The sequence below is a fragment of the Dendrobates tinctorius genome, unplaced genomic scaffold, assembly GCF_039654945.1.
Source record: "Dendrobates tinctorius isolate UK_male_01 unplaced genomic scaffold, ASM3965494v1 ptg000059l, whole genome shotgun sequence".
Classification (NCBI taxonomy): domain Eukaryota; kingdom Metazoa; phylum Chordata; class Amphibia; order Anura; family Dendrobatidae; genus Dendrobates; species Dendrobates tinctorius.
In genome coordinates, this window is record NW_027361727.1 from 3,988,726 (window position 1) to 4,000,988 (window position 12,263).

The 12,263-nt window shown below is 40.7% G+C and overlaps 1 protein-coding gene across 6 annotated transcripts in view; it reads right to left on the bottom strand.

Moving 5' to 3' along the window:
• NAV2 (neuron navigator 2) overlaps positions 1 to 12,263 on the bottom strand; it is a 479,602-nt gene that overhangs the window by 57,403 nt on the left and 409,936 nt on the right. For 5 of the 6 annotated variants that reach the window (XM_073578323.1, XM_073578321.1, XM_073578320.1 and 2 more), the window contains one exon: positions 2,081 to 2,203. In XM_073578323.1, coding sequence (XP_073434424.1) covers positions 2,081 to 2,203 — 123 coding nt within the window. Of the gene's footprint in view, positions 1 to 2,080; positions 2,204 to 8,221; positions 9,070 to 12,263 lie in introns of those variants that run through there. The other variant, XM_073578324.1, reaches the window with a different exon arrangement.

A 12,263-nucleotide genomic window follows, 5' to 3' on the forward strand; every position in this document is an offset into this window, starting at 1 on the left:
CTGCTGGTGGAGACACTGTGTACATACATTACATTACTGATCCTGAGTTACATTCTGTATTATACTCCAGAGCTGCACTCACTATTCTGCTGGTGCAGTCACTGTGTACATACATTACATTACATTACTGATCCTGAGTTACATCCTGTATTATACTCCGGAGCTGCACTGACATTTTGGCTGACGAGCCTCTCACCTGCGGCCATGCAGGATACAGAACACATACAGGGATGCGACTTTATCTGTGACCATACAGACTGGAGAGAACTGGTCTAAGGAAGAATTAAAGGGCCGGCTCACACAATGGTGTGAATGTGTACCTTGTGTGTGGGAAAGCACACAGTCCTGCAGAGCGCTCTGTATGCACATTTTTGCTCACTTTCCAGGCACCGCAGGCTGCAGTACACAGAAACGTGAGGATGACAGCTCCTCAGCTTTCCGCACCGTCAGTCTGGTCGGGTTGCACCTGGGATCGCCCCTATTTTACTTCGGGCAGGCAGCGGAGGAGGGGGAATGATCTCATCTTTTATAATGCCTATGGCCAGCCTTACTTGGAGGGGGGGGGGATGATGGGAAACTGATGAGCCGCACAATAACGACAAAGGGATCTGATCTGCTCATTTCCAGGAACCACGTGAGTCATCCGAGTCTGAAATACCTCCCAGGTCCACATCCTCCAGAGCTGCGATCTTAGTACAGGTGTAGTTAAGTTGACTTCAGTAAAAAATGAGGCCGTGACTGATAACCTCTGATGTTATACAGATTACATCTACATATAGAGTACAATTAATGTAAAAAATGTGCCCATACTATTGTGAGTGTGGGATATTAAGAACAGCTTTGGATGTGAGTAGAGTAAATGCAGCTTTGGATGTAATTAGAGAATAAGAAATTTAGTAAAACAAAAGATCGAAAACTAAAATTGTAAAAAAACTAGTAGAAAAAAATGACAGCCTTACACCAGTACAGGGGAGGATGATGGGGGTCATATGTCTGCTGGTTAAATCCCACCCATAATCCATAGGAGGACCATACCAGTGCCCCCTGAGCTCTCCATATAAATCAGCGTGGGGTGGTCCCTGAAACTTTAAGACCCACCTGTTCTAAGGATCTAAGGAAGATTAAAGCTTTCCTAGCCGACGTTGGCCATAACCCCCGGGCTGACCTGACCTCCAGAACTAAAAGTCCCAGCATGCATTGCAAGCAAGCCACAGACGTGCCGCAGCGTGCAGCTCTGTAGCAGTTGCCAAAGGTTCCCCATCTACAGGGGTGCACTCATTTATCACAGTGTGGAGGAATGCACGGCTCCAGTGACTAGTTAAGGCATGCTACTATAAATAGGCACACAATGTACACATTACGTCTGTGTGACCGGCACGTATGGCACTGGGGGGCCGCCACGTCCACGGTGAGAACCAGGGGTATCATGAGGCTCACTGAAGGTAATCATTAGCACCATTAATCTGATGTGCAGTGGAAGACCTATATGGGGACCCATCTGATCGTGGGCTATAATCACACTATAAGGTTGGGGCGCGACCAAAAATGGCATCAAAATACCCTGCGGTTGTTTTATGGTATGTTAATGGGCCATGCAGTTAGAGGGGGGACACATGCGTGTGGCTGTACCCCAGAAGGGGCTCATTTAGGTCTGTACCCAGACCCAGATCCCACCTGACACGAGGATACAAGTGACATCGTGTCCCAGTGGTGTCACTCCCCCCCACCCAGGTATTGACCCCCCAAATATTGCATTGTGCAAGGATCATCATTCATAGTAGATGGTAAAGATCCAGGAGAGAACAATAGGATTGTGACCAGCAAAACAACACAAGAAAAAAGGAAGAAAAAAAAGCAGAGATCTTGTCCTAGAGCAAGAAAAGGTTCTACAATCTATACTGTTGCCAGAAAACTGGACGTTACTGCATATTAGGTCCCAAGAGGCAGTGAGGTTCCCCTATAAACATTCACAGGCAATTATACCCAGAGAAAAAGACTGATTATAGAGAGAGAATTCTAGATTTGTAAGACACTCCGATGGTGTTACTAAGAATACAGGACAGACAGCGCGCACTCCCACCTGTCAGCGTCTCCTTGTCCCACTGAAGTGTTTCGCTGAAGTGTTTCTCGCACTGCCGCCATCCCGTCAGGCAGACGATTCAGTCTCCGGGTGTAAAGGCCCAGTCCTCCATCTGTCATATAACTTCAACAAGGGAACAAGGCACAAGTTAGAAGGATACAGAATGTTACAGAAAAAAAGAGCAACTCCAGACACGTTTTTGGTGCAAAACTCCTTAAAATGGCGCACGCGTTTCATGAAGTTGATACAAAGTTAACAATGGACTTTTTACCTGTCTTGAACCACTTTTTGCAGCTTTTGGTGCCGTAACACACAAAATGAGACCAAAAAAAAAAACAGGCACAAAAGCAATGATCACTAGGAAACATTAAGATTTAAGGATGTAACTACAATAATACTGCCCCTATATACAAGAATATAACTACTGTAATACTGCCCCTATATACAAGAATATAACTACTATAATACTGCCCCTATGTACAAGAGTATAACTACTATAATACTGCCCCTATATACAAGAATATAACTACTGTAATACTGCCCCTATATACAAGAATATAACTACTATAATACTGCCCCTATGTACAAGAATATAACTACTATAATACTGCCCCCATGTATACGAATATAACTACTATAATACTGCCCCTATGTACAAGAATATAACTACTATAATACTTCCCCCTATGTACAAGAATATAACTACTATAATACTGTTCCCTATGTACAAGCATATAACTACTATAATACTGCCCCCTATATACAAGAATATAACTACTATAATACTGCTCCTATATACAAGAATGTAACTACTATAATACTGCTCCCATATACAAGAATATAACTACTATAATACTGCCCCTATGTACAAGAATATAACTACTATAATACTGCCCCTATGTACATGAATATAACTACTATAATACTGCTCCTATGTACAAGAATATAACTACTATAATACTGCCCCCTATGTACAAGAATATAACTACTATAATACTGTTCCCTATGTACAAGCATATAACTACTATAATACTGCCCTCTATGTACAAGAAGATTACTATAATACTGCTCCCTATGTACAAGAATATAACTACTATAATAATGCTCCCTATGTACAAGCATATAACTACTATAATACTGCCCCTATGTACAAGAATATAACTACTATAATTCTGCCCCTATGTACAAGAATATAACTACTATAATACTGCCCCCTATGTACACGAATATAACTACTATAATACTGCCCCTATGTACAAGAATATAACTACTATAATACTGCCCCCTATGTACAAGAATATAACTACTATAATACTGCCCGCTATGTACAAGAATATAACTACTATAATACTGTTCCCTATGTACAAGCATATAACTACTATAATACTGCCCCTATATACAAGAATATAACTACTATAATACTGCCCCCTATATACAAGAATATAACTACTATAATACTGCTCCTATATACAAGAATGTAACTACTATAATACTGCTCCCATATACAAGAATATAACTACTATAATACTGCCCCTATGTACAAGAATATAACTACTATAATACTGCCCCTATGTACATGAATATAACTACTATAATACTGCTCCTATGTACAAGAATATAACTACTATAATACTGCCCCCTATGTACAAGAATATAACTACTATAATACTGTTCCCTATGTACAAGCATATAACTACTATAATACTGCCCCCTATGTACAAGAATATAACTACTATAATACTGCTCCCTATGTACAAGAATATAACTACTATAATAATGCTCCCTATGTACAAGCATATAACTACTATAATACTGCCCCTATGTACAAGAATATAACTACTATAATTCTGCCCCTATGTACAAGAATATAACTACTATAATACTGCCCCCTATGTACACGAATATAACTACTATAATACTGCCCCTATGTACAAGAATATAACTACTATAATACTGCCCCCTATGTACAAGAATATAACTACTATAATACTGCCCGCTATGTACAAGAATATAACTACTATAATACTGTTCCCTATGTACAAGCATATAACTACTATAATACTGCCCCTATATACAAGAATATAACTACTATAATACTGCCCCCTATATACAAGAATGTAACTACTATAATACTGCTCCCATATACAAGAATATAACTACTATAATACTGTTCCCTATGTACAAGCATATAACTACTATAATACTGCCCCCTAAATACAAGAATATAACTACTATAATACTGGTCCTATGTAGAAGAATATAGCTACTATAATACTGCTCCTATGTACAAGAATATAACTACTATAATATTGCCCCTTATGTACAAGAATATAACTACAATAATATTGTTCCCTATGTACAAGCATATAACTACTATAATACTGCCCCCTAAATACAAGAATATAACTACTATAATACTGATCCTATGTAGAAGAATATAGCTACTATAATACTGCTCCTATGTACAAGAATATAACTACTATAATATTGCCCCTTATGTACAAGAATATAACTACAATAATACTGCCCCTATGTACAAGAATATAACTACTATAATACTGCTCCTATGTACAAGAATATAACTACTATAATACTGCTCCCATATACAAGAATATAACTACTATAATACTGCCCCCTATGTACAAGAATATAACTACTATAATACTGCTCCTATGTACAAGAATATAACTACTATAATACTGCCCCCTATGTACAAGAATATAACTACTATAATACTGTTCCCTATGTACAAGCATATAACTACTATAATACTGCCCCCTATGTACAAGAATATAACTACTATAATACTGCTCCCTATGTACAAGAATATAACTACTATAGTACTGCCCCATGTACAAGAATATAACTACTATAATACTGCCCCCTATGTACAAGAATATAACTACTATAATACTGCCCCCTATATACAAGAATATAACTACTATAATACTGCTCTTATATACAAGAATGTAACTACTATAATACTGCTCCCATATACAAGAATATAACTACTATAATACTGCCCCTATGTACAAGAATATAACTACTATAATATTGTTCCCTATGTACAAGCATATAACTACTATAATACTGCCCCCTAAATACAAGAATATAACTACTATAATACTGGTCCTATGTAGAAGAATATAGCTACTATAATACTGCTCCTATGTACAAGAATATAACTACTATAATATTGCCCCTTATGTACAAGAATATAACTACAATAATACTGCCCCTATGTACAAGAATATAACTACTATAATACTGCTCCTATGTACAAGAATATAACTACTATAATACTGCTCCCATATACAAGAATATAACTACTATAATCCTGCCCCCTATGTACAAGAATATAACTACTATAATACTGCTCCTATGTACAAGAATATAACTACTATAGTACTGCCCCATGTACAAGAATATAACTACTATAATACTGCCCCCTATGTACAAGAATATAACTACTATAGTACTGCCCCCTATGTACAAGAATATAACTACTATACTACTGCCCCCTATGTACAAGAATATAACTACTATAATACTGTTCCCTATGTACAAGCATATAACTACTATAATACTGCCCCCTATGTACAAGAATATAACTACTATAATACTGCTCCCTATGTACAAGAATATAACTACAATACTGCTCCAATATACAAGAATATAACTACTATAATACTGCCCCCTATGTACAAGAATTTAACTACTATAATACTGCTCCTATATACAAGAATATAACTACTATAATACTGCCCCTATGTACATGAATATAACTACTATAATACTGTTCCCTATGTACAAACATATAACTACTATAATACTGCCCCCTATGTACACGAATATAACTAATATAATACTGCTCCTATGTACAAGAATATAACTACTATAATACTGCCCCTATGTACAAGAATATAACTACTATAATACTGCTCCCTATGGACAAGAATATAACTACAATACTGCTCCTATATACAAGAATATAACTACTATAATACTGCCCCCTATGTACAAGAATTTAACTACTATAATACTGCTCCTATATACAAGAATATAACTACTATAATACTGCCCCTATGTACAAGAATATAACTACTATAATACTGCCCCCTATGTACACGAATATAACTACTATAATACTTCCCCTATGTACAAGAATATAACTACTATAATACTGCCCCCTATGTACAAGAATATAACTACTATAATACTGTTCCCTATGTACAAGCATATAACTACTATAATACTGCCCCCTATATACAAGAATATAACTACTATAATACTGCTCCTATATACAAGAATGTACCTACTATAATACTGCTCCCATATACAAGAATATAACTACTATAATACTGCCCCTATGTACAAGAATATAACTACTATAATACTGTTCCCTATGTACATGCATATAACTACTATAATACTGCCCCCTAAATACAAGAATATAACTACTATAATACTGCTCCTATGTAGAAGAATATAGCTACTATAATACTGCTCCTATGTACAAGAATATAACTACTATAATATTGCCCCTTATGTACAAGAATATAACTTCAATAATACTGCCCCCAATGTACAAGAATATAACTACTATAATACTGCTCCTACGTACAAGAATATAACTACTATAATACTGCCCCCTATGTACAAGAATAAAACTACTATAATACTGTTCCCTATGTACAAGCATATAACTACTATAATACTACCCCCTATGTATAAGAATATAACTACTATAATACTGCTCCCTATGTACAAGAATATAACTACTATAGTACTGCCCCATGTACAAGAATATAACTACTATAATACTGCCCCCTATGTACAAGAATATAACTACTATAATACTGCCCCCTATATACAAGAATATAACTACTATAATACTGCTCCTATATACAAGAATGTAACTACTATAATACTGCTCCCATATACAAGAATATAACTACTATAATACTGCCCCTATGTACAAGAATATAACTACTATAATACTGCCCCTATGTACAAGAATATAACTACTATAATACTGCTCCTATGTACAAGAATATAACTACTATAATACTGCTCCTATGTACAAGAATATAACTACTATAATACTGCTCCTATGTACAAGAATATAACTACTATAATACTGCCCCTATGTACAAGAATATAACTACTATAATACTGCTCCTATGTACAAGAATATAACTACTATAATACTGCCCCTATGTACAAGAATATAACTACAATAATACTGGTCCTATCATAGACATCAGGACAGACACAAAGACCCTTATGATGGCTGCAGACCATTTTCCACACTGCGGTGATTGAGCTCCATGTGGAGGAGATGAAAGCAGCGCAGCACATTCTAGTCTGAGGAGTTATGGTTATCCTCAGCAGCCAGACACTTACAAATATATATCCACTAAACTTATACCCGACCATTAAAGGGACATGATGCCTGAAGTCTAGGGTGTCTACACCTACAGGTAAGTGCGTGCACTCTATTGCTCCCTGTAATCAGCCATTCTGGGTCTGGAAAGAGGCTGAGTCCTGTAATAAGATCACATATCCCCAGTGCGAGAACCTGCGGCTGTATATTCTCTCACTTACCTACTAGCCTGATATAATGTGATAATAATCTGCTAACAGCTTGGGATGTGTAATCCTCACAGGATAATAAAATAAAGCAATAAACCAGGACTAATCCTTAAAGGCCAGGTGCCTAATTCCGCAGAGCTGCACTTTAGTCCATATGATACCTCTCCCATTAGTCTCAGTAGAATAGGTGGGGGGTTCCCGGTAGACCCCATTATATGGAGATTACAACCTGTGCAGAGGTTCTAGAGACAGATTTGTTTTCCGTGCACAGTCCGATGCCGTGTTATCCCCCACACCAGGGTAGCTTGTTCCCCCAATGTAAAGGACAAGTATGCGGAGTCTCGTATTACTCTGTTAATCATAGAAAACTTGTGCACATTAGATAAAGATTATATTTAGGAATTGCCTTTTATTCAGTTTCTTACTAAACTGGGGGCTATGTCCGTCCTGATAAGCACATCAGCTTGTAATCAAGTCATACTCTGCCCAAGAAGCAAGGAACATCCCTCTTCATGCCCAAAATGAGAAGTGAATTCCCGGCCCTACCTGTGTCCTCACAGGAGCCCATGGTGTCTGCGCACTCAGTGTCTGCCGGATGTCTGCAGCATCAGACGGGTTTGTGCAGTTTACATGCAGCTGGGAGGAGGGAGAGAAACTGCACACTCCAATGATCGCAGTGGATTTCTGCTCCTTGTACCCAGCACCAGTGTGAGGATTCCCCTGGGATGTGCTTGTACCTGGCACCAGTGTGAGGATGCCCCCGGGATGTGCTTGTACCCGACACCAGTGTGAGGATGCCCCCGGGATGTGCTTGTACCCGGCACCAGTGTGAGGATGCCCCCAGGATGTGCTTGTACCTGGCACCAGTGTGAGGATGCCCCCAGGATGTGCTTGTACCTGGCACCAGTGTGAGGATGCCCCCTGGATGTGCTTGTACCCGACACCAGTGTGAGGATGCCCCCGGGATGTGCTTGTAACCGGCACCAGTGTGAGGATGCCCCCGGGATGTGCTTGTAACCGGCACCAGTGTGAGGATGCCCCCAGGATGTGCTTGTACCTGGCACCAGTGTGAGGATGCCCCCAGGATGTGCTTGTACCCGGCACCAGTGTGAGGATGCCCCCCCGGGATGTGCTTGTACCTGGCACCAGTGTGAGGATGCCCCCGGGATGTGCTTCTACCCGGCACCAGTGTGAGGATGCCCCCTGGATGTGCTTGTACCCGGCACCAGTGTGAGGATGCCCCCGGGATGGTTTTCTGGCGTTGCTAACCTACACAGATTGCTGAGAACATCTCATATCAGTGAGCACAACCCCTAAGGCTAAAATACCAGGCGTCAACAGCCGCCCCCTGATGTGGTCCATTCACCAGCATATTATTTCCAGCTCAGGGATCGCAGCGCCTGACCCCAAATCAAGAAATATGGCAAAAAGGAGTATTCCTAGCATGTGATAAGGTAGATGATGGGTGATCACATACCAGCAGTACTCTCAGCATGTAATAAGATAATGGTAAGAGCAGTACTCTCAGCATGTGATACATGATGGACGATCACATAAGAGCAGTACTCTCAGCATGTGATACATGATGGACGGTCACATAAGAGCAGTACTCTCAGCATGTGATACATGATGGACGGTCACATAAGAGCAGTACTCTCAGCATGTGATACATGATGGGCGATCACATAGGAGGAGTACTCTCAGCATGTGATACATGATGGGCGATCACATAGGAGGAGTACTCTCAGCATGTGATACTTGATGGGCGATCACATAGGAGGAGTACCCTCAGCATGTGATACATGATGGGCGATCACATAGGAGGAGTACTCTCAGCATGTGATACATGATGGACGATCACATAAGAGCAGTACTCTCTGCATGTGATACATGATGGGCGATCACATAGGAGGAGTACTCTCAGCATGGGATACATGATGGACGGTCACATAAGAGCAGTACTCTCAGCATGTGATACATGATGGACGGTCACATAAGAGGAGTACCCTCAGCATGTGATACATGATGGGCGATCACATAGGAGGAGTACTCTCAGCATGTGATACATGATGGACGATCACATAAGAGCAGTACTCTCAGCATGTGATACATGATGGGCGATCACATAGGAGGAGTACTCTCAGAATGTGATACATGATGGACGGTCACATAAGAGCAGTACTCTCAGCATGCGATACTTGATGAGCGATCACATAGGAGTACTCTCAGCATGTGATACATGATGGACGATCACATAAGAGCAGTACTCTCAGCATGTGATACATGATGGGCGATCAGATAAGAGGAGTACTCTCAGTATGTGATACATGATGGACGATCACATAAGAGCAGTGCTCTCATCATGTGATACATGATGGGCGATCACATAGGAGGAGTACTCTCAGCATGTGATACATGATGGGCGATCACATAGGAGGAGTACTCTCAGCATGTGATACATGATGGACGATCACATAAGAGCAGTACTCTCAGCATGTGATACATGATGGACGATCACATAAGAGCAGTACTCTCAGCATGTGATACATGATGGGCGATCACATAGGAGGAGTACTCTCAGCATGTGATACATGATGGACGGTCACATAAGAGCAGTACTCTCAGCATGTGATACATGATGGGCGATCACATAGGAGGAGTACTCTCAGCATGTGATACATGATGGACGGTCACATAAGAGGAGTACCCTCAGCATGTGATACATGATGGGCGATCACATAGGAGGAGTACTCTCAGCATGTGATACATGATGGACGATCACATAAGAGCAGTACTCTCAGCATGTGATACATGATGGGCGATCACATAGGAGGAGTACTCTCAGCATGTGATACATGATGGACGGTCACATAAGAGCAGTACTCTCAGCATGCGATACTTGATGGGCGATCACATAGGAGTACTCTCAGCATGTGATACATGATGGACGGTCACATAAGAGCAGTACTCTCAGCATGTGACACATGATGGGCGATCACATAGGAGCAGTACTCTCAGCATGTGATACATGATGGACGGTCACATAAGAGCAGTACTCTCAGCATGCGATACTTGATGGGCGATCACATAGGAGTACTCTCAGCATGTGGTACATGATGGACGATCACATAAGAGCAGTATTCTCAGCATGTGATACATGATGGGCGATCAGATAGGAGGAGTACTCTCAGTATGTGATACATGATGGACGATCACATAAGAGCAGTACTCTCAGCATGTGATACATGATGGGCGATCACATAGGAGGAGTACTCTCAGCATGTGATACATGATGGGCGATCACATAAGAGCAGTACTCTCAGCATGTGATACATGATGGACGATCACATAAGAGCAGTACTCTCAGCATGTGATACATGATGGGCGATCACATAAGAGCAGTACTCTCAGCATGTGATACATGATGGGCGATCACATAGGAGGAGTACTCTCAGCATGTGATACATGATGGATGATCACATAAGAGCAGTACTCTCAGCATGTGATACATGATGGACGATCACATAAGAGCAGTACTCTCAGCATGTGATACATGATGGGCGATCACATAGGAGGAGTACTCTCAGCATGTGATACTTGATGGGCGATTACATAGGAGTACTCTCAGCATGTGATACATGATGGACAATCACATAAGAGCAGTACTCTCAGCATGTGATACATGATGGGCGATCACATAGGAGGAGTACTCTCAGCATGTGATACATGATGGACGGTCACATAAGAGCAGTACTCTCAGCATGTGATACTTGATGGGCGATCACATAGGAGTACTCTCAGCATGTGATACATGATGGACGATCACATAAGAGCAGTATTCTCAGCATGTGATACATGATGGGCGATCAGATAGGAGGAGTACTCTCAGTATGTGATACATGATGGACGATCACATAAGAGCAGTGCTCTCATCATGTGATACATGATGGGCGACCACATAGGAGGAGTACTCTCAGCATGTGATACATGATGGGCGATCACATAAGAGCAGTACTCTCAGCATGTGATACATGATGGACGATCACATAAGAGCAGTACTCTCAGCATGTGATACATGATGGACGATCACATAAGAGCAGTACTCTCAGCATGTGATACATGATGGGCGATCACATAGGAGGAGTACTCTCAGCATGTGATACATGATGGACGATCACATAAGAGCAGTACTCTCAGCATGTGATACATGATGGACGATCACATAAGAGCAGTACTCTCAGCATGTGATACATGATGGACGATCACATAAGAGCAGTACTCTCAGCATGTGATACATGATGGACGGTCACATAAGAGCAGTACTCTCAGCATGTGATACATGATGGGCGATCACAAAGGAGAAGTACTCTCAGCATGTGACACATGATGGGCGATCACATAGGAGTACTCTCAGCATGTGATACATGATGGACGGTCACATAAGAGCAGTACTCTCAGCATGTGATACATGATGGACGGTCACATAGGAGGAGTACTCTCAGCATGTGATACATGATGGACGATCACATAAGAGCAGTAGTTTCAGCATGTGATACTTGATGGGCGATTACATAGGAGGAGTACTCTC